Genomic DNA, 25,071 nt, shown 5'->3' on the forward strand with positions numbered 1-25,071 from the left:
CAGTTACTACTATTGAGCAAGGTACCCCCTGTACTATACCTGTACATTTGGTTTTTCTTGCCTAAATGTAGAACCTTACTTTTTTCACCATTGAATTTCATTTTGTTAGAGCGCCCAGTGTTCAAGTCTGTCCAGATCCTCCTGTATCCTAAGCCTGTATCCTAATAGACAGGATAATTCCATATAGTGAAGATCTGTAAAGTCAGAGGCAAACAATTTTTGGTAGCTAGACTAGCAGTTAACATATTTTAAAAAGAATGAGGATTGCAGCCAAAAAGGCAATTAGGCAGGTTGGGAAGCCAAATCTACACATAGGCAGTCATGGCTTTGAGGTTTTTTTATTTTGGGAGGAATTTAAGAGGGTGTTTTTACATTTTAAGTATGGTGACACTATTTTAGAACTTGTACTATAGTTTTTGGTGTGTTTTCTGCTAAAAATAGCTGGGAATTCTGTCAGTGATTTTCTGCAGTTAGACTCAAAGGAATGTAAACAATAGGAATTGGGAAGATCTGGAGTCCTTGGACCTCAGATTTATCATCTCTGAGCTAGGCTGAAAGGTTTAGTAAAATTACCTTGTCAACTCCTGCTCTATCCAGAATCAGCCAGCTAGTCTTGGAAGTGATGATTTAATTTAGCCCATCCAGTTTCTCTAAATTACCAATTTATAATTGAATTCTTAACATGTGCATCCAGTCCATCTCGTTGCAAATCTTCAAATGCTTATCTCATACAAACTGCGGAAGTTTAAATTTTTTACTGAGCCCTTGTAAACTGCCCCTGTGAAGTATTGGAGTTTTTGTCTGTTAGTCATTAATTAACCAGAGGCTTTCTGTCATTATCATAGGGCAAAGTCTTTAGAAAACTGAAATAAAGATACTGTACCTTTATTAATGTGGGAGCAGGGCTGGAATTGGTCAGATCTTGATTTATACAATTACAGAATCTTCTGAGACCAGTAGCTCAGTCAGAGCAAAAGGAAACAATGCTCGTGGCACTCTAAAGACTAACCTAAGCTTTCACATAGTACACCTCACATTATGAAATGGATGGAGTTATTTACAGCTTGGATGATATGAACTTAACGATGGAATACTATCCTAAAAAAATCAAATTTGATGGAATCCACATAAGCTAATATCCTACATATAAGAAAGCCAGGGTAGAAACATGAGAAGTTGAACATTGCTTGGTTTCTGTATTTTGGGTAGCCAAGTTTTCAGGAACAGGAGAGTAGCATGAGTGTCCCATAATCCCTCTTTCATCATTCATTCAAGTTATTCAAGCTATGGAATTCATCTAGCCTGAATGAGCAGTAAGGAATTGGAGGTGAACAAGAGGTATTTTAACAACTTCTAATTCCCCAGAATATCTTGACATGCTGCTGGGGTGTCTTATATGCCCTTATGCATGTACTGTGAGGATTGGGAAAAACAGTTTCTCTCAGCTGCTTGTGAGATTATTAGCCATGAAGATGGCACTGGCATGAGATAGAAGACTGCAAGAACTGTGCTGTGGGTACTTACATTGTATGGGAGATAACCAGAATATGTTATCACTCTTTTGAATAAGCAGAAGTTTCTCCACTAACACCATTTTCAATATAGTGCAATCTATTTCTAACAGTATTTCTACTTCAATCTACTTAGCACAGTATTTCTACTTTTGACTCAGTCTATTTAACCCAGCATTTTGCTTCTCAAACAAATGTTACTAATTAGCCCACTTCTTTGCCCAAGAATCTCACAAGCCAGTTAGTTGCATAATGCTGTTAATACTAAATAAGTTTCTACATTCATATATTTGGATGAAATTCCTACATGCACAAAAAAAAGGCAAAAGTGTAACTCTGAAAATTCCAATTAGCCAGTGAATTGTCAAAACCCTTTTTTATTTTATCACTAGCTGTACCCGGCCACGCGTTGCTGTGGCTCAGTCTGGTTAAATGGAAAAGAAAGAAAAGAGAAAGCGCACGTTTGTAATATGTTTAATTTCACAATGCTTGTCAAAAAAGCATGTTTTTACCTATCACAGGTGTGACATCTATATAATATAGGTATATAAAAACACGCAAGTATTCGAATGCAACGTTGTGTCAAAATTTCAAAGCAATCAGTGAAGAACTTTCAGAGATTTAAGATTTTGAACAAACGAACATGTACATTTTTATTTATATAGACTAGCTGTACCCGGCCACGCGTTGCTGTGACTCAGTTTTTACGTCCAACAGATGGTGCTGTTTTTCAAAAAAGCATGTTTTTACCTGTCACAGGTGTGACATCTATATAATATAGGTATATAAAAACACGCGCGTATTCGAATGCAACGTTGTGTCAAAATTTCAAAGCAATCGGTGAAGAACTTTTGGAGATTTAAGATTTTGAACAAACAAACATTTACATTTTTATTTATATAGATTTGATTGCCCAAGGGGACCACAGAATGCTAACATATGGTGCCTAAAGAAAGCAGCAGTTATGATGCAAGCAACATGAAACTCTTAATGGCAGTTAGTTGTCAGGGCAGAAGAAAAAAATATTATCAAACATATTTACATAATAAACATTGCATTATGTACCATGAAGGTATTCTCATTCTCTCTCTCTCTCTACATACACATATTCAAGCACAAGAGAGGGGAGATGTTTCTATTTATTTATCAATATTTGCATAGGCAATCTATCTATATAGGAAAAATTTAAGCTCTGACAACCTTAAACTATTTATTAAGAATTCACAACACATGTTCTAAGAAATTCTTCAGTTTCTGAGAAGCTCTCTATCTGGTAAGAATTTAGTTAGTTTGGGGTACAGAAGGATATATTCCAAGAAGCAGCTAGCCTTCAACTTTTACAAGCATTTATTGACAAAACAAAGAAGCAAAACCAGGGATTTATCTCACAATAACAGTCTCTCCAGATGAATTTCCAAAACAATCTTCCAGTAAATGAAAATCTAAATTCTAATAGAAGAAAAGAGGTCTCCTGAGATTTGTACTAATATTTCCATCTGGATCAAGTTTAACAACTTGGATATATTCAAAGCTTGCCAAATGAAAAAATAAAAAGAAATGCATATTTTTTCCTAGACCAAAAAATAAAATAAAATAAAGTGTTTTTTAAAGTTTCAAATTCTGCATATATAATTACTAATATAATTTAATCACTATTTATATAATAATGTAAATAAAATAAAATAATTATAAAATATAATAAAATAAAAATAAACATTTAAATAGTGATAGAGATCTCTGAGGGAAGTAAACTCAATGCTTTTTATTATATGTATGAAGGTTTTAGGCCAATATTCAGCTATGTTTGGGAAGAATAGTTCTAATTATAAGTTTGAATTGTCAAATGAAACTGACAGAATAAAAAAGATATATTTGACAATCTCAACAACCATGATGACTATTCAGCCAATTACTGGCAAATGTGACAAAGCCAGTCTTTTAAAATTTAAAGCTGAAGCTAAATGACAACCTCCATTCTATTCTCATCTCATCCAAAGCTGAGGAAAAGCCTTGCTTCACCCTTGACCGACCAGTTAACTTCGGCAATGAACCAGAAAAGGCAGTAGGCAAGATTTTAAAAATGCAGAGAGAAGTGAGGAATATGATACCACCATAGGGTAAGAGCTTGATCCAAAATCTAGGCCAGCCCAGAATTAGAGCCCTCTGTGCATTGCATATTCTGCTTTCAACATTTCACAACTGAATATGACTTTTTGAATGCTTTTAAATTATGTTGTCTATAGCAGGGTCTATCTCAAAAAAACAAAACAAACCCAAGTTGAATTTTATTTTGACTTGAATAGGAGACCACCAGCGCATCCCAAACTGTAGGCTAGACTGGAAAGTTGGAATAACAGCCTGGAGAAGCTAGTGGCAAACAACTTCTGTATTGCTGCCATGAAAACATAGTTATGTCAAATCAAATCATCAGGAATTGAATTCAGCTTCAGAGATTGTACTCTCTCTACTTTACGAATGGAGTGCATTTTTTATTTCTTTTATTTTGTAAAATTAAGGGTGAGCGTGGCCACTGAGTGTCTGTTTTCAGGTTGTTTTTAAGTGTTTTAAAGGTAGTAATGATTTACCCTGCCTGGGCCTCTTACTCTTATCTCACCCTTAAGATCCTCCAGGGATGGCCCTGCTCTTTCTTGGCTGCCAGATGGTTTCCTGAAATGTGGGAAGTTGAGTTACAGCCTCCAACCCCTCAATTATTGCCGATCCAAAACAATCCTACACAAACCTGCTAAAGTTCACTGAACTCAAGAAAACATTTTTACAAGCTTGACCTGCAAATCGCTTATCAGGATGGGACATGTAACTTTGCAGGAATGCTAGTTTCAAAATACAGCATGTTTGACCTACATATCGAAAATGAATGGGAATTGGAATTAAAAGAACTGGGTACAGATGAAATCTAGAGTTAATTACATTTTTACATTACATACCATACAATATATACTCAATGTTCTGGGAGCCAAAAAGCTAGGACAGAAAGTCCTTGGCTTATGACCATTCGTCCAGCAACTGTTTAAAGTTACCATGGTGCTGAATGAAGGGACTGATGACCCATGCCGGAAATTAGGCCACCGAAGTGGTGTTTTGGTGCCCTGTGTCTCAGAGGCTGCTTTTGTCTTTTCTTTCCTCTTTTTTTGAAGTGCAAAAACAGCCCCAGCCCAGTAGCCAGGCCGGGCCTACCTAGGAGCACTGGGAGCAAGTAGATGGCAAAGGTGAGTTGGGGTGGTGGAGTGCAGGGTGGTAGGGATCTTGGAGTACAGAATGGTAGACTGGAGTAGTCATGGCTTCCCAGGGAATAGCAAACTGTGTGGCTGTCCTTCAAGGCAGGGGAAACGATGGCCAAAAGAGCAGAGATAGAGGTGAGATAGGCGGCGGGGGGGGGGGGGAATTGGAAGCAGTCTCTTAGCTCAGAGGTCCCCAACCTTTTGGGCACTAGGGATCGGTTCCATGGAGAGAGATTTTCCTGTGGACTGGAGGATGCGTGCTTTTGTGTGCTGCCTGCATCCCGCGGATGGGGCTTTGTTTGTGCGGACTGGTTGCTGGCATGCCATAGACAGGTACTGGTCCATGGACCGGGGGTTGGGGACTCCCTGCCTTAGCTTACTGAAGCTGAGGGCTGGGAGGGGCCCAAGTCTGGAATGGCTTAGATTGGGGCAAGTCCTTGGCTAACAACTTAGTTAACAACAGCAGCAGGGATTGCTGGGATAGCGATTGTTAAGCAATCCTGTGATGTCTCATTCTATGATTGCATCACATAGTGACAAAAATTCCCAACTGTGGTCATAAGGTGAGGACTACCTTGTACTTTAAAAGAATTTAAGTCTTACATTAGCCCTGTGCGATTTCTAAGTTTTTAAAAAATGGCTTGCATGACATGTTAGAAAGCTAATTATCCTTTAAGTTTCAAAACTCATTTGAAATATTACCTTGCAGAAAACACAAGCCTTTGTTGAAAACTGCAATATTCTCTGCATCTTTATCTCAATGCTGCTACTATATAACTACAACCTATAATTAAGGTAGTCTACTCTAGTTGAATATTAAAAAGAGAAGCTGGAAAATAACTGAAATACATTTGACCGAGTTCTTTTTTTCCTACTGGAAATTTCTGTATTTATAAAATTTTTGCAAAACATACTTCTTGAAAATTAGTTGGTACTCTAATACCATTAAGGTCATTATCCCAAGATTAGTGCTACTGTATATCCCTAAATATTAGAATGATCTATTTTTAAAACCTCTGAAACTTTTAACTATTGATGGAATGGCAAATAACCCTTTTTCTGTTCGAAAAATTGATACGGAAATGATATGAGATTGATTGTGGATGTTGCTACAGTGAAGATAGGTCATCCTACAGTGGGTTTATCTTGCCACTTGATCTTGAGGTAGGGAGATATTTTGATCATGCTTTCCAATGGGAGAAGCAAACTAATTTCCCACTTTTGGGATGACAAGCACCAAAGAGACCTCAAAGCTCATGAATCTACACAGGTTATAAAAGGAGGAATGAAAAAAAAATAATTTATTACAGTTATAGAAATTAAAACAACCAAATACAATTTGAGAATATCATAAAATCTCATTATTTATATAATTTACCTATGCTGTTGTTGGGTCTAACACAGTGAAATGTTATGGCTTGGGCACAGAGTTTAGCTATTGTGTGGGTCATTGCAGAGTGCTTATCTTTTAGGGGGGAAAAATTAAATACCATTGGTCTAAACCAGGCATGTTCAACCTTTTGACTCACCTGGGCCTCACTGAGTGAAGAGGAATTGTCTTGGGATGCATATAACATATATAATACAGTTAATGTATATAAATGCATATAATAATGTTAAAAGATTACAATCCTGTCCAGTTTACTAGCTAGACACACCTGGTCTAAATGACTAGGCAATCTATCTATTAAGACTTGAATTGGGGGGTGCTATTCCTTATAAAATCGACACTTCAGAATGTCATGCTTCAGTTTTAATTTCATCAAAGGCACAAGGTCAGCTGTGCAAACAGAACATATTGCAGAAGGAAGGGCACCTGAAATGTGCTCCAGAGAGAGTATTTGAAATAAGATAACTTAGAAGTGCAGACTGAAGCTTCCTTGTTTCATTATATAGTTTTGGGCCAGCTGCAAAGTTATTCCAGAATTCCATACCTTCTAGTGTCTGCTAAATGCACCTTTATTTTGTCCAATTTCATGGTAAAAGAAAAAGGAGAATGGAATCTCAAGGCGCATTAGAAAACCTCTGACCCAGGAAATCCATCTGCTGAGAAATCTGGATCAATCTATGAGTGAATGAATGAGTGAATCATAATTAATTATGCAATTATTTAAGCAAAGCCATTTCTTTTATTTCTTAAGGGCTGTGCTTATTGTGCCATAGCCAAAGTTGCATAAAGTCTCAAACTTTATGACTTATCTGAGTGCAGCCATCCCAACATCTCAAAAATAAAAAGCAAGGACGCTTAGATTGAACTCCAAAGACTGGCAGCTCCCTCCCACCTACTATAAATGTTGTTTTTTTGAGGGGCAGGAAGGGGAGGACATGTCCAATCTAAACTGTGTTTGTGTATAATTGTCTGAAAACACTATCTTAGAGGGATATTAACCAGTGGATTCTATATAAAGTGAGAAGCATGAGAGGGAAATATAAGTAGATATAAACTTGACAGTATTTTGCAATACTATTTTTAACATGTGCAGATTGCTTCAGTAAAATATCCTTCTAGATTCATTTATTAATGGCATGGAGCAGCTGCTGGGAACCAGGTGGAGGGGGATTTCAGGGGGCGAGGGAAAAGGCAGACCAGCTCAGAAGTGGGGGATGCAAGACAGAAATATTCTCCCCGACTGGATTCCTCCTCCAGTTAATTCCCACAGACCATCCCAATATCAGACCAGAGCCTATCTCAATCTATCCTTTCTATTTCCAGAATGGCTAATCTGATGCCTTTTGGATGCTCCCAAGCCCTCTCTCTTCCTAATATTTTCCTGCAATAGGCAATTAGAGGAATGCTGCCCCAAGCCCAATATAACACGGATTCTTTAAGACCAACAGTCTTGTCAGATCTGTCCTTTATGAATATATCCAGTCTCCCTTTAATGACATCCGGTTTGTGGCTATCATCATATTTTAATAAGTGAATTGAGCATTGTATTGGAAGAGACTAACCAACTTCATTGGATGACCCTTAATTTTATGCTTTGAGGTAGAACATCCCCCTGTTTCCACACCTATTTTTCTGCGCAAGACTCCCACACCATTCTAAACATTTCTCCTGAAGAAGATAAAAGACATATTTAAATAAATTATACTTGCTTCCTGAAATGGTGCTTACCATCTGCTCATTTTTATAATTCCTTATGCTCACCTTAAAATCCTTAGTGCTACTTTTTGCTCTCTTATTATAGCAAGTTCTGTTTACCAAAGAAAAGTTTGTTAAATTTTACATCTTTCTTAACTAAAAAAAATCGCCTGGTCTTTAGATTATGTTCTTACATTCTAAACATAGGCATCTATCCCTAATTATAAAAAAAAAGGAGGAGTCTCTCCTTGGATTTTGCTCCGATAGTCATTGTTGACTATAGGGGGTGGTGCTCATCTGTTTTGAGGCTGTTGAGGCAGTGCTGTCCGAAGACGTTTCCACGATCACGTGGCCAGCATGACGATTCCTAACTATAATGACATTCTTAACTATAATGACATCAAAATGATAAAATGTGTATTGGGGCGTCCAGCATAAGCTCTGTCATTTTATGCTTGCACTGTGATTCTGCTTGTTATATATTACGTATGTAATATGTTATTGCTGATAATTAATATTTTCTTTTTGTCCTCCTTTTGCATAGAATTGTGCATGCATTATGGGGAAAAATGTCTTTCTTGATTTAACCTTTCAGTATTTTTTATCAATCCCCTTCATATTTTGGAAATTTCTCTTTTGTAATAAAATATGTCTATACAATAATAGGTTCCATTTCCACCCACATGTATGCTAAATTTAATAATAGCATGGTCACTGATTCCTATTGGTTCCACAACACTTAGGTCTTACACTAGGTCACAGTTACCACTCAGGATTAGAGGTAATCCTTGGGTTATGACCCGTCAGTCTCATGGGATAAACCAAATAAGAGTAACAACCAGATGAGTTAATTCCACATTATTATAATACTATATTGACAGAATCTTGCTTCCGAAAGTACAATCTCCTCATATACCCAGCCCATTTCCTTTACAGCCCAGTTACTAGAAAGAGTAGCTTCTAAGCCTCTTGTCCCATGTACTATCCAGTTGAAGGCTATTCTGTCTCTTGGCCCAGTCTCCCAAGCTCTTTCCCAAATACATTCACATGACCAGTCATTTAGTGACTGTTCAATGTTAAATAGCAACATGAATGGTTGCAAATTCCTGCTCCCACTGCTTTTTTGCCTATCAGTGGCATCCACTCACCCTCCATGCACTCAGCGGCCTGCTTGCCTGGGATTCTTGTCTCTTCCTAAGTCACGGTCATGTGAAACCCTTTCTTAGTGACCTGTGCTGTCCTGGGATCATAATGGCAACCATGACTGCTGTTACTAGATAATATGGTCATGTAATGTTGCATTTCACAACCATTTTGCTTTGAAACCAAAATTCCACTTCCAATTGCAGTCATAATCCAAGAATGTTTGTAAATCTAGGGTTGTCTTCTTTCTGGTCAGCTCCAAGATCAAATGTTCTAAAGTATGAAGCATCTATATTCCACAATTTTGATTTCTTGATCCTAATGGAACCTCTTTTGCATACCTCCCTGATTTCTTTCACTGTATCAAAGGTTACTCTAAGCATTTTACTTGGGTGGGTAATAGCATATTACTATATCTGATTTACAATTGTGCAAATATTGCCACTGACCGGGACTGATATTTTTCTGATATAGAAAAATCAGCATTCCAAATTTTTCTCATAATTTAAAGGTGTCAACACAGCATGCATCAATTGTACAGGTGGTCCTTGTTTACTGACCACATATTCAATGATTGTTCGAACTTATCATGATGCTGAATGAATGGTAATTATGACCAGTCCTTGAATTTATGGCCATGATCTGCTTAACTCGCGGTCATATTGTTAGATTTTATACTCATTTTGAAAAAACGACTCCTATTAAAGAGTACTCTGTTTTGCCCTTTCAACAGAATTGATATCAAGGAAAGTTGTATTCGCTAAGGTTATTTTACACACACACACACACACACACACACACACACACACACACACTATTCTTATTGGAAAGAAATGCACTCCAACTTCCTCATCATTACTGAGAGGCTTTTATCAGTATTATAGAAACCTCTATATACCATATTCTTGGCTTGAATCTCTGTGAAAAGTTTTCTTCTTTTGACTGACATGTCCTAACATTATCCAATTTTGCATGTCCTGAAAACCATTTCAACAACCACTCGACAAAGAGTACCTAGTCAAGCAAGCTGTGCTGGCTTAGTATTCTTATTCTTTCAACAGTGCAAACACACTTGGACTGTTGAATGCAGTAAGGTAAAGACAGCTTTCGCAACTCCTCAATACAACTCCTCAAATCCCGAGTCAACCAAATAATTTCTGGGTTGCTTAAAAGACTATTGTATAATACGAAACTGCTGTACTCAGTTCTTGCAAGTTGTTTTTTGATCTTGTGCAAACAATTCTTGCTTTGTACACTAATTATAAATAGCATTCTGCAAAGTATTCAAATGAAGAGCTTCACAATGTGAAGGAGTATGAATGAGGCATCTGTGTAAATCATTAAAACATCTGTGTGTGCTGCAAGGTTCACAAAACTGTTCCTCACTGTTTTCGCATCCATGTTCATGCATAACTATTTTACTTTATTTCCAGTGAAGAAAGCACATCATGCTTTGCATACACTGTTAGTGACATAGTTGATTTCAGTAAGGGCAGTGACAATTAAGAATTATGAATCTATTCATTTAAAATTAAAAAGAATGTGTTGTTGTTGCAGCAATAAAGATAATGATTAGTTTCAAGACGAAGTAGGACTGTATTTATGAACCTGGAAAGTCACTTGCTTTCGTGCTTTTGGTATTTGAACCTATGAAATTATTTGCAACCATTCTCCAAGTACAGGATTCCAGTACACAGTTGGATTTCTGCTTCTGAAAAAAGACATGAATGCTTTAATAAATCCCCAAAAGGTGCTTCCAAACCAACTGTTTTAAGCAGAATCTTAAGCACTGCACATACTAGTACGCAGGGTGTAGTCTAAAACCCAGAGTCTGCTATTAATTCAAATCAATTAGAAAACAGAGTTTCGTGTATTTCAAATATTTCTTTCAATAGATTTTGCAAATGGAAGCAAAAATTTAGGTATTTGCATCAGTGTAGAATGCATCAGATCATTATAATTTGTCCCAAAAACATGACTTTAAAAATACTCGTTTAAAATTACTGTGAACTTAACCAATGCCATAATGTTGATCCTGTTTTCATGACTCTACATCAAATATTGTTAAATACTGAAACAATGCAGCTGAAAATAAATGTGTATTTAATATAAATATAAAAAGTTAACTAAATATTTACCTTTTATGTCACAACCTAAGGTAGTCACCAGATGGATATTGTATGTTCTATACATAGGTACTGATTTTATGTATATAATTCCTTCTTAATACTAGAGTCCTTTCATAGCACAGAAATTTAGATTCCATTATAATTTGCAATAGCAAAAGGCAGCGCTTGATCATATCTATGGGCAAACTGAGGGGTACACAAAACTGCACATGCTCTTGCATTCTGTACCAGTTATAATTTCCAGATAGTCTTCAAGGGACCGTCAAGTGCATATGAGCAGAGAACTAAGAAGCATAAAATTGCATCCTTATATTTTGACCAAATAGCTAACCAAATTTCAAACACTTAGCTAAAGATGACCAAAGCCATTTTGATGTTATTAGATGCATATTTGTCTAAAAATAGGACTGATTTCCAAAGAAATGGTTTCTAATTTCAGCGATTCTGGTCCTCTCTATCAGGATGTGTTTGGATGGTACTATTAGGGAACTACAATTTCTCACCTAAATCATTGATCATTCAACTTTGTCTCCTATGTTATTTAATATCTGTCTAAAACTACTGGAGAAGTTCATCCAAAGTTTTAAAGTGGGATCTAATAGTATGTTGCTGACACACATTATTGCTCCTTACTGCCTAACTCCAGAGAATCAGTACTCCTGAATGTTATCTAAACTCGTCATCTTGGAAATAAACCCAGCAAGATGGAGTGCCTGTTGGAAAAGATAAAACTAGAGTCAGGGATTAAGCTGAAGCCTGTTGGGGATGGAACTGCAGATTCCTTAACCAGAACTGTTTCAATTATACTGTAGATAGTACACCAACTACAAGCATTTCTGAGCTGAGAAATTATTTATTTATTCATCAAATTTATATGGCTGCCCCTCTCATGAAAAGTGACTCTATAAAGTAGTTAACATATAAAAATGATTATTTAAAAATTTAAAAATATTATCTATGTCTTGCTTGATATATACCCTAATGTATTCTTTCCTTTCCTTTCCTTTTTTTCTTTCCATTCCCTTCTTCTCCAAAGTTATTCTTGATACTCTCCTCCCAAAAAAACCCCAAATTAACTGGGCATAAATCCACTGGCTAGCAAGGTAATATATTTTAGTGAACGTAGCTTGCACAGAAGAGTTAAGCCCAGGAATCCTCAATTTACAACACAATTGGGACTGGAATCTTGGTTGTTGAAACAGTCATTAAAGGAAATGCCCAAGTGACTGGTAGTCAACAACCACAATCCTGGCACCAGTTTTGGTCGTTAAATGATTTGAAGAGTAATTAAGCAAATGGATGCCCAGGTAAGTTGCACGGGGTGCCTCAGAGGTGGGGGATACTCTGGGAAGCTCCGTTCAGGAAATGAAAATCCTCTTTGCCATCTTCAGGATTTCAGCTCCATTTCTCACCCTCTCGCTCCATTTCTCACCCTGTCGAAAAAGTTCACTTTCCCTTCACAGGCAGTTCTTTCAGCCAGCCCCCAGAGACAAGAGGAAATCCTAACAGCAGGCAGCAGCAACTTACAACCTTCACACTTCCCCATTGACTTTCTGGGGAAGCTGGTAGAAAAGATTGCAAATGGTGATCACATGATTCCAGAGTATTTGGCAACCAGTCCCAAGTGCGAACAGGTTGCCAAGCATGCAGATCATGACCGCGGAGATAGTAATGCCATGTTTTGGATGGCCATCACAATTCTGGACCATTGTTAAACCAATAGTTGTAAGTCAAGGACTACCTGCATTCTTGAGAGAAAACTTTGGTTGTGTTTCTGGTATACTGGCCCAACGTGCTAAAACTGACTAATGCTGTCTTTACTGTTAGAGGGAATGGTGTAAGGCAGGGGTAGGCAACCTTGGCTCTTTTATGACTCGTGGACGACAGGTACACCTAAGGCTGGTAACTTGTTTATCTCTTCTCCATCTTACTGAAAAGCAATTATTTGAGAATCCTAGAAATACTAGAAATGTTTCAGAGTTATTGTTTACACTCACCTCTTTTTTTAAAAAAAGTTGTAAAGCTTTAGAACAGTGTGGACATAACCTTGAAGAAGGAATGCAAGAACAATTATGTAAATAGCAGCTCAATCCAGAGAATGAGGAGGTGGTGAGAAAGAGACTCAAGATTACCCTGCCTTGATTATCTTTGATATATCAGGCAGAGAGGAATTCTGATAGGTTTCGATTGTATTATATAATCTGTTGACCTGATGTACCTCGAAAGCTTGACATATATTTAGCTATTAATTTCAGTGTAATTCAAGGTGCTAGTTATCAGCTTTAAAGCTCTACCTGGCATGGAATCGGTTTATTTGCAAGATAATCTCCCTGAGAGTAACAGAATTGGATAGGGTAGGCAAGCTCTAGGTCTCCTTCCTAAATGTTGCCATCTCATGGGACCTCTGAAGCAGGACTTTTCTGAGACTCCCTTTATTCATGGAACATCCACCAGGCCCCCCACTCTTACAGCCTTCCAGAAGGCCATCATTTTTAACCAAGTGCTGGGGTAGAGGGAGTGTCATTAGTGTTGGTTGCTAGGACACTGCAAGAGGATGACTGAGGTACTAGGTTTTGGTTGTGTTTAACGATGTTATGGTTTTTATAGTTCAGGGTTTTTATTGTTGTAGTGAGATGTCCAGAGGATGGCAGACATATACATCTTATAAATAAAATAAAAAGAAATTAATTTTCATTTGTGTTCATTTTTTCCCATTATCATCATCACTATTTGGAATTGCATATAGTGCAATTACAGTTGGGATCTCTACTGTCAGAAGAAATTGAACCTGCCAGCTTCTCCTATGATTATAGGGACAATTGTGGGCTAGAAATCTATATGCTTTTATTTGTATCTATATCTTTATATTCCATATTACTGAAACATTTACAGTCATAATCCGAATTAGGTCAGTCCAAATAAAAAATAAGATTCGTTGATTTTTTGTGACATGCACACAGCATAGGAGAGATTAACTTGCTCCAGATAGTGAATGACAACTTAGAAAATGAGCCAGATTCCCAGTTGGTGACCTATCCAGTACAGTAACTGTTTATAACATTATTTTTTTTAAAATGGTGTAGAGATGGATTTAAAAAGTCTCTTAAGTTTATCAATTAAGCCCATAATTTCACATTAAAACATCACAATAGAAGATGATAAATCATCAAGGGTTGCATATATCTATTAGATGATTTATACTTAATTCTGATCAAGCGCTTGGACCTGTGTACCTTGGCTTTAACTAAGTGCCTGTTTTCCTACACAGAACAAGGTAACATGAATGCTTCTGATACCTTTGTCAGTTTGTACACCTCTGAAGACATAGTACATCTACTGCAGATCTGTATCCATCATTGTTTCCCTTGTGTAGGAATAAGACACTGAAGAAACTTAGCAGCATCTCCAATGATTCCAATCAGGAATCTTTAAAGTCCCATTATATGCTCTCCAGAAATGTCTACTGTGCAAAAGCTTAAAAAACATAATTATGAAGATGATAGTGTTGTGGCTGTACTTTGCCACCTCTTATTAACATCCAGATGTAATGCTCTGTGGGATGATAAGATATATTCATCAGTGTATGATCTAAGAGCTGAGGAACAGAACTATGAAACACTAATTCTCAAATTGGGACTACCTGGCTTACTCAAGAGTAGGAAGGACATGTGGGCCTGCATGCAGACACACCAGATTCCATTTATGACCCGACACCTTGAAATCACACCACTGAATTTCAGCCCATTTTGGGTAGACTTAGCAAGACCACTGTAAACAGGTATGCAACTTATGCACTGGAGAAAGATGTCATAATAGTAGGGACAAATGTTGGGAACAGTAGTGCTGCAAGGAAGCCCACCAGTTACTACTTCACATGTCTGCACATGCACTATAGAAGAAAATGTAGAATGAAGTGCTATGAAGACGAAGCTGCTTTGTGATATGATCTGATGCTCTAGTAGTGGCAAAAAAAAGTTTGCACGTAGGTGTCTTGGGAGGTCAGCGATGGCCCTTGGACTTAAAGTGAGAATAAGGATGATAATAAATGGTTTACCTCCCAGAATCATCCATGCTCTTATTTTTCTATTTTTAAAAAAGTTTTCAGATCATTTTTCTGGTTCTTAGGGAAGTCATCAGTGTGATTTCTCTCCCAGGGATCTGCAACGTATAATGAATCCAACAAGATAGTGGCGGGAAGGTAAGTAAATATATAGTATGGATATATTTGAAACTAATAATTTATTTTATAAGATAAAGAAACAGCTCCAATCAACAGATTCTGTTAAACATTTGGAGCTGGCTGTGTTCCATCAGAACAAAACTCAGTACTAATTGATTGTTCCAGACAGCCATGGGAAACAATGGGAACAAAAAACCATGTACATTACTACCAGCAGCTGGGCTGGTAGTAATGCTGAATACTGCCTGCCAAGCAAATTCCATAAAATCTGACCAAGGTATGATTTTCCATCATTTTTGTTCCAAAACAATTAATTCATTTCCTTTAAGAGCTTTCTTAGCATTTTAATTTCTGAAAATCCATTTTCTGCATGTGAAATTTAAATGAGAACCCTTCCCTCTTATCAGCCTGCATGTGTTCTTAAGTCAGCAGAAAAAGTTTCACCTAAGGATCTGAGAGAACTGGTGATAAAACAATCATTTGATTTTTTTCCTCCCCCACACTTTTCAACACATCCCACAAAGCTCTCAAGTTGAGCTCAACCCTTGGCAATTATACCTATGCCATTATCTTGCATAAAAATAAGAATGAAAGAAGAGATTTGTCACTGCCTCTTTCTGACATGTATTTTAATTTTTCAGATCTAGAATTCCCGGATTATCCCCCATGAAATAACTAGACTATTTAACTTCTAACTTCTATTTAACTATTTAACTTCTGCAAACAGCCACAGTTCCCACTCTGTTCTGATAGAAGTAAGTCTTCATCCTGGTTCATCCAAGCCGGAGATAAATAAGCAACATGGCGACTGCTTTGGGAAGAAGGTTACAGTTTATTGAAGAAGCAGAAAGATGGTCCTTGCAAGAAGGAGCAGAGGAGAAGAAAGAGAGTGAGCACACGGGCAGTAGGTTTTTTATACCCTCTCTAGCCCTGTTTGGAATAGTTTCCTGTTCCTGTGGCATGAACCTTGAGGATATCTCTGAGTGTTTTTCTAGGCCTTGATATCTGTGGTTTAATCCTATTATCATATCCTGCTTCCCAGGTGATGGGGCTAATGACTCCTAGAGTTTGGGTGGGGCATGCAGATTTTCTCTTTGTCTTCTTGATTGCTCTGGCTTCAACTTTCTGATAGTTTTACATCTGCATTTGTATGGGGCTAGGTCTTGCTTGGGGCAGAGAGATAGATTTGGAGCCAAAGTTGGTTTCTGCTTTTTAAAATACTTTTGAGGAAATATATTTTTCTGCCCTTTTAATATTTCCTTCTCTGGGGCTCTGACTTCCCACAATATCCCCGCTTTGTGCCTTAAGTGTGAGAAGTTCCAACTTGCTGAATATTACATCTTACATCAGTGTAACTTCTTTGTCTATTTAAGCCATGATCGATAAATAAGATGTATATAAAGAAACTCCAAATACTGAAATGTATTTGGTTAGCATAAGGATGATAGCTGTCAACCTTTCCATGCCAAATAATATACTCTACTTTAAATGGCACCTAGAACAATGTCATGTTCATCTCACGGCCCTACCCACGAATGTTCATGAGATGTGTGTTGGCCAACAACTTTAAAACAGCAAGCACAACAAATCAATGCATGTTATAAAGAGGTGGAGATGCAATTATCCAGTCACACTGCTATTTTGACACTACTGATTCCCAGGCACACCCAACTGTTCCTGCCATTAGAAATAACAGTGGTCAACTGAGAAAAGGCCTTTTGACATAGTACAGAGGAGTGGCATACCCTTGGTTAAGACTTATCTGTTCATCTGGAAATTTATGAACAGTTGATGGCCTCTGGACCTATGATTGATTATTTTTCTGTGTGTGTATGAATAAGTGGCATCTGTTCATATATATATATATTATATACAAAAGAACCATGTAGTCCTGCTCCTACATGTCCGATAGAATGGAAAAATGCTAATTAGAATGGAAAAATGCTAATTACAATAATTTTGAGATTTTAAATGCCCAATAGAAATGCGGGTATTATTGTATGACGTCAATCTGAACAACATTATGACCTATTAAATCCTATACACTCATGCAGACTTTATAATGCAATCACAGAGATCACAGCGTAATGTCCCAAATCGCTAATATTCAAAAATATTTAACAGGCATTACAAGCATCGCTACTTCCCAATCCACCATTCATGAAAGAGAAGCGACGGAGAAAACCCATTAGTTACATCATATTTGCAATGCACAACGTGGGTGACAAATGCCTCTCTCCTAAAAGGACTTCTCCAAATCACGAGAAAGGCATTTCTTTAAGTGAGGAATCTCGCCAAGGCTCAGCTCCGAAGCCTTTCCTCTTGGGAGAAGTTGGCAATAATTAATCGGCGCCGCCGAATTGAAAACACCGCACTGCAAGCTACGCAATCGCCCGCGTGCCACGTGCTCCAACACTCTCTTGCAGCAAACCTGCGTTCTCTCTTGCAAAAAAAAAAAAAAAGCCCAGCGGTGCTTTGGAGACAGGGGCATCTTCTTGCTGGGAAAGCCCCGTACAACATGGCCCCAGTAAGGCCCCTCCTTCCTTCGCCTTTACGCCCCGACCCTTACCTACTCCATTTTCTGCCTCGGCGGCTTCCTATTCTCACATGGCCATGCATATGGATCTGTGAGCGGCGAAAAGGCCAGGTGCGAGCAGTCGGACGGCCGGTGGAGAGTCTGCGAAACGTTCGGGATGGGGCCTTGTTGTGTCGCCCGGCGCTGGAGGCTAAGGAGAGGGGCGGTAGGGGGGGCTGGGCTTTTCCTAGCCTGCGAAAGAATGGAGGCACTGCTAGCACCTTTCCATTTGGAGGGCCGACATGAGGGTCGGATCCAGGCACTTCTCCTGCTCCACTTGGCTGAGATTGACATCGCGGCCGGGCACCAGGTTCCAGGCGGAGAAATTGATGAGAGCGTCGAGGCTGTAGCGGCTGCACTGGCTCCGCACCTGCCGCCCGTCCCGATCCTCCAGGGGGATGCTGGCGTTGAGCCATTCCGCGCTCAGGTTGGCGCTGGCGGGCACCCGGCACCGGTGCTCGGGGGTGCCGGCTAAGAAAACGGCGGACATGCCGTTGAAGCCATTGGGGATGATGCTGGCGCTGAGTAAGAAGAAGATGAGGCGCTGGTAGGGACCCCACTCGCCCAGGAAGGCGATGATCTCGTCGTAATCCCGCATAGCGGCTACGGGCACAAAGAACGGCCGGCGGAGGAAAAGCTACACCCCCCAGACCGGCTGCTGAACAGAGCCCGCGCTGCGCCCTTCTGACTGGTTCTGGCATCCCTCCGGAGGTGGGGTCTCTGCCGGTCCGACTCCGCCTTTCTCGCCTCCCTCCCCCCCCCCGCGCCACCCCCGAGCTGGTTTCTGATCGGCCCCGCCCGAGATAACCTTCAGCCGATCGGAGAGGTTTCATCCTGCCGGAAGGCGAGTCACTTGTGAGCCCGCCCGGAGGCGTCCTTATGACGATGTCTGGGCTTTGGGCGGGAAAAGGCATCGAAAACGCTCGTAAACAAGCTGGCTGTATGCGGTGGTGAGCCCCGAGCAAAGCCCCTCTTGCTAGTTCTTCCGCTAAAAGGACTTGTGTTCCCGGCGAAGGCTGCGCGGGAGAAATGGACAGAAGCTGAAGTCACTGGCTGGCTTGGCAAGGTGGCATGGTTACTCGTGGTTAGCTCAGACAATAGTCTCGGCTTACATCACAGTTGAGCTAGTTAACTAACCTTTGGTCTGGGAGGGTTCACCCAATACCTGAGGTTAAAATGTGGCTGGCCTACCGTAGTTGCTGGAAATCAGCCCTACAAGTAGTAGCCAGTTATGACAAAGATCATTGAATCACCTTTTTTCTTGTGTATTGTGTGATCCTGGTGCTTAGTTGATGATTCAATCTTATGCAAAGCCCAGAATAGTTAATTCCACAACCCTAGTTTAAATTTTTTTATATATAACTTTCTTATTTTTCCCAACTTTTCTCCATACGTATCAACAAATATACCGCGATATTTATCACGTGTTGACATACATTCTTTTTACATTCTTATCTATCAGATACTCTTAATAAAATAAAATAAATACATACACATAAATTTTGGTGTTGCTCGCCCATTTCACTTTCATTGTATCCACATCCCTACTCTTTCTTCTCTACCTTATTTCTCCCTTTCTTCTCTATTTCCCTCTTCTTCCTCTCCTCTCTTTCCTTCACCACTCCCTTCCCATTTCTCCTCTTCTCCTCCAACCTTCCTACTTCCTTTTCCCCCTCCTTTACTCTCTTCTCTCTCTCCTCTCCTTTCTTCCCTCTCATCCCTCTTCAGATACAATTCAGGGGTAATGTCCGAGCAGCTCCTCTCTCTAAATTTCCCTATCTATATTACATATAATAAGATTAGTTTTCTATTATGTTAATACTTCTATTTATCTGACCTTCTCGGTATATACTTCTATAAGTATTTATACGATCTCCAGTTATTCAATACTGTGTCGCCTGGATCTTCCTCCTTATCTCCTTTTTCTTCCATCTAAGTTGGTGTTAACTATTTTTTAACCATATTCTCTTTTCACCCAATCATAAAAAATTCCCCAAATTTCATAATACTCTGACTTTTTTCTTTAATTATCATTGTTAATCTATTCATCTCTGCACATTCCAGTATTTTCCTGATCACCTCTCCCTCTGGGGGGGCTTTCGGTGCTTTCCAATTTTGTGCAAACACAATCCTGGCTGCCATAATTATATGAATAATCAAATATGTTTTCTCTTTATTATAGTTCCCTGGTAAAATACCCAGCAGGAATATTTCTGGTCTTAGTTCTATACATTGTTGTATCATCTTTTCTATCCATGTTCTAATTATATTCCAATAAGTTTTAGCTTCTACACACGTCCACCACATATGATAAAAAGAACCCGGTATTTGATGGCATTTCCAACATTTCATAGATCTGTCCTTAAACATTTTAGCTAATCTTTCTGGAGACATGTGCCATCTATAGCAGGGCTTTTCAACTTTTTCACCCATTGTACCACTTTTATGATATGGCAATATCCGAGTACCACCAGTCGCCTAGCAAGGTGTCAAAAACTTGATGACCAAAAAAAAAAGTGATAAAGTACAGGTAGTTCTCGACTTACAACAGTTCGCTTAATGACTATTTGAAGTTACATTGGCACTGAAAAAAGTGCCCCCCAAGCCACAGCCGAGCAAGACACCTGCCTGCCTGCCCTGCGGCGCTCTTCCTGTCCGAGGTTTTCATTGTTGTGAGCATTTCTGTTGAGGATTGGCAGCGCGGGTGGGGTGGGGGTGTTTGGCTCCCCCCCCGTCTGCTGGGTGGTTGCAGCAGGTTTTGGTCACTTCACATGACCCTGGGACACTGTGACCATCATAAATATGAATCAGTTGCCAAGCATCTGAATGTAAATCAAGACCCTGGAGATGCTGCAACAGTCCAGCTGATCGGCGCTTCTTCTGGGCTCAGCAGAAGCACCAGGATCAGTGCCGAGCTCCAGCTGGAGCCTGGCACTGATCCTGGTGCTTCCACTGAGCCTTGACAGCCCCGAAGAAGCGCCAATAAGCTGGAAAGCGGCACTGATCCTGGCGCTTCTGCTCAGCCCTGCAGCTCCAGCCATCTCTCACTCAGGCTTGTGCAGTGCTGCCACCAGTTCAGCTCATTCCCCTCCCCCGCTACCACTTTTCTAGGATGGTCGTGTACCACCTGCCAGGTGCCAATGTACCACAGGTGGTACCCGTACCACTGGTTGAAAAGCCCTGATCTATAGAACAGTTTGTACATATTTTCTTTATACGTAGTCGCCATTGTCAGTTTATAGTTTCTTTCCCATAGTTGCTGACATCTATCTAATTCAATCGTATATCCAAAATTCCTTGTCCATTTTATCATTGTCTTTTTCACTTGTTCCTCCTTTAACTCCATATGTAGTAGGTAACTACATTTTTTTTATCCATTTTTCTTCCGTTCCTGTGAGTATTTCATCTAACTCTGTTGTCCCCAAGTTAAAACCATCTATTTTAACATCTTTTTCATATCTAGATTGTATTTGCGTTCTCATGTACCAATCCATCTTTATTCCTTGTTCCTCTAATTGTTTGGTTTTCAACTCCCCCATATCTGTTAGTAAGTCTTTATATCTTATAATATTTCCCGTATTAAGCATATTGGCATGTATTAGCGCTTCCATAGTTGAGAGCCAGTTTGGAATCTTCAAATAATACTTTCTCTTTATTTTTTCCCAAACCACTAATAAAGAATTCCTTATATGGTGTCTCTGGAAATAGCTATGTATTCTATTTTTCCCATACCATATGAAAGCATGCCATCCCAACTGCAAGTCATGTCTCCCTAATGTCAATAATCTTGTATTCCTCAGTAAGATCCATTCCCTCATCCATGATAATGCTGTGATTGGCTTATCATGAATTGCCAGTTCACATTGTCAAGTGCCTTCTGTGCGTCCAGGAACATCAATGCCATCTGTTTCTTGGGGTGTGTTTCATAGTATTCTAATGTGTTTAATACAATTTGCATATTGTCTCTAATCTGTCTTTTGGGTAAAAAACCATTTTGATCCGATTGTATAAATTCATTTAAAAACTTTTTAATTCTTTCCGCCATTATTGATGCAAATATTTTATAGTCCACATTCAGTAGGGAAATCGGCCTGTAGTTCTTTATTTTCTGCATTTCCGTTTCTTCCTTTGGTATCAGGGTAATAAGTGCTTCGGACCACGAATCTGGTATCTTAGCTTCAAAAAGATCATTATAAAGTTCCAACATTACATTGCCTAGTGCTTCCTGCAATATCTTGTATAGCTCTGCTGGTAATCCATCCGGTCCTGGTGTTTTACCATTTTTTTGTCTTTTAATTGCTTCTGTTAATTCCATCATTGTTATTTCCCCTTCTAATAACTTTTTAAATTTCTCCGGTATTTTAGGTATCTCTGTTTTTTCCAAGAATTATTTTATCCTATCATCTGGAACTGTTTGTTGCTTATATAAGTTCTCATAATATTCCCAAGTTATTTTTTTCTTTTTTTCATTCCGATGTTGTAAAATCCCCTCAGCATCTTCCAATTGTTTAATCCATCTCTTCTCTTTCTCCTTTTTAATTTTATATGTCAACCATCTCCCTGGTTTGTTTGCATGCTCAAAAAAGGTTTGCTTAGCTGCCTTTATTTTCATTGCCACTTCTTCATTTTCTATTAAATTCATTTTATGTTTGTTCAGCTCCATTACATTTTTAATCTTTTTGTTTTGTGTATCTTTCTGTAATTCTTTCTCAAGTGTCTTATATTCTTCCTCCAGTTTTCCGTTATTTTGTTTTTTCTGTTTATTCTTTTTCCCCAAATAAGTCATAGCAAGTCCTCTCATGTACGCTTTCGCCGTGTCCCAAACATTTTGAAGTGAAGTATCTTCTTTTTTGTTTTCCTTAAAAAAGAAAGATATTTCTTTTTCCGTATATTGCTGAAAGTCTTTTTCATTCAATACAGTTTGGTTTAATGTCCATCTTGTTCTCTTTTTTTGTCCTTTCCATATGATTGTAACTGGGTTGTGATCCGACCATGTGCTTGTTTCTATGGCTATATTTTGTATATTTATAAATAAATCTGTTGACGTCCATATCATATCAATTCTCGACCAGGACAGGTGTCTGTTAGAGTAGAACGTGTATTGCTTCTTTTCCAGATATTTTTCTCTCCAAACATCAAATATATTTAGTTCGTCCACCATGCTATAAAAGGATTTTGGGAGTGTTCTTCTTAGAGTCTTGCCTTTTTTTTTTGTATTATAATCCAGCTCAGCCTTTACAATAGCATTAAAATCTCCAATCATACATATGCTTTCATATTCCAGTTCTATTATTTTCTTGTGTAATTTTAAATAAAAGTTCTCTTGGTTTTCATTTGGAGCGTAGATCGCTACCAATAATGATTTTTTACAGTTCATAATTACTTCCACCATTAAGATTCGTCCTTCTTTGTCTGAATATATCAATTTAGTTTGTATTGCTTTCTCTTTTACTCTGATCCGCAAGTGAAGTATATAGTTTTCCCAATTTTGGATATTCTAATAGATTTTTATGTTGTTTCCTAATATGAACTTCTTGCAAACAAATTATGTCCATTTTTAATTTCCCCAGTTTATTTAGTGTTCTTTTCCTTTTTATGGTCGAGTTTAATCCATTTATATTTATCGAGATTGCTTTTATCTCTTCTTCCATGATTATTTATTTAAAGTTTTGGCTGATCTCGTCATTTTCATCTCTCTTTGTTCTTTTGCCTCTTTTGCTCTCGCTCCTTCTCCCAACTCCCTTTCCTCCTGTTCTTTGCTATACTCACCCCGTTGCTTCTCTATCTCATCTCCTTGGTGTCTAATTCCTCTTTCCCCTCTCAGCCTTTCTTCTTCTTGCTGTCCAAAGCAGTGATCATAAAAAAGTTCTGCTTTCTCTAATGTGTCTAGTCTAAGTCTCTGTTTTTGCCAGTTTACCATTACTCCTTCTGGCATTAACCATCTAAAATTTATCCCTTTTTCAATTAAGCCTTTCGTCAAAAATTGATACTCCTTTCTCAAGTCTCTCACTCTTCTTGGAATCTGCTTTAATATCACTATCTCTCTTCCTTTATATTTTATTGTGACATTTCTCAGCTTCTGTAGTATATCTGCCCTTAATACTTTTTTAGTAAAACTTATATGAACCTCTCTAGGGAGCTTATTTCGCGTTGCGTATCTAGTTTGTATTCTGAATATCTCATCTATATAATTAATTATCTTTTCCTTGCTTTCCTAATATCTGCTTCTGCTAATATCACGTCTGCTAAATTCTCTCCCTTTTCTTCTTCAACATTTTGGAATCTTAAGTAATAATCAGCTCTATCCATCTCTAGAGAGATAATCGTTTTTTCCTGGTTCCTATCTGTTAATGTCAGTCGATGGTCCATCTCCTCTACTCTCTTATCTGTTGATTCAATTTTCCCTTCTGCTTGTTGCAATCTTTGTTCGTTTTTCCCCATCAGTTCTTTGACCTCTTTTAGTTCCTCTTCTAGTTTGCTATCCCTTCCTTGAAGTCTATATGTAGTGCCTGAATCGTATTTTTCAATTCCATGTTAAATTTATCTTGCTGTTTTGTAGAGTCCAGTGTTCTCTGCACCACCGGACTCTGTAATGTTGAGGCGGCTGTTGTTAAATGTGTTGTAATCTTCATCTTCTCCAATGATTTATAATCCAAATATCAATGAAATATTATAATCCCAATATGTTCCAAGAAGAAGAGAAAAGAAACGAAAATGAGAAAATATCCCACATCAAAAATCCAAAGGCAGAAAAAAACAAAACAGGTTACACTTCTTTGTTTCAAGCTCTTCGTGCCTTAATCCAAAAAAAAAGGAGATCGAAGATAAAGCCTCCGTGAAACAGTCCACCATTCACCAAAACAAGAAACAGTCTCTGTGATAAATGCAATGAATGTCTAACTTCTTATCATTAAGTCCAGCAGATGTTGTTCAAGGTCACTTAGTCTTCTCCTTGGCACTGCAGCTTCCAAAGTACTCCCAGTCAAATACAAGAAGAAAAATACAAAAAAAAAGAGGCAACTCACTTAAAAAAAGAACAATCCACACCTCCAGCAGTCGTTTACTCTCAAATCAGTTCCATCAATCCAATTGTTTTCAGCAGGATTTTCAAATTCCACACTGTTTTTACATTGATTTATTAATGTATTGCCTTTTTTTGCCTTCCGCTCTTTTCGCCGCTACAATTCCGGGAGAGGAGCAGCTTAAAAG

General features: G+C 38.5%; 1 protein-coding gene across 1 annotated transcript in view; it reads right to left on the bottom strand.

The window, feature by feature from the left end:
- Positions 1 to 18,460, bottom strand: part of LOC107290658 (solute carrier family 22 member 4-like) — a 62,979-nt gene extending 44,519 nt beyond the window's left edge. Inside the window, exon 1 of the mRNA XM_015819562.1 lies at positions 18,105 to 18,460. Coding sequence (XP_015675048.1) covers positions 18,105 to 18,460 — 356 coding nt within the window. The remainder of the gene's footprint in view (positions 1 to 18,104) is intronic.
- Positions 18,461 to 25,071: the final 6,611 nt, after the last annotated feature.

Source organism: Protobothrops mucrosquamatus, unplaced genomic scaffold (genome assembly GCF_001527695.2).
Source record: "Protobothrops mucrosquamatus isolate PMUCROS unplaced genomic scaffold, P.Mucros_1.0 scaffold948, whole genome shotgun sequence".
Taxonomy (NCBI): Eukaryota; Metazoa; Chordata; class Lepidosauria; order Squamata; family Viperidae; genus Protobothrops; species Protobothrops mucrosquamatus.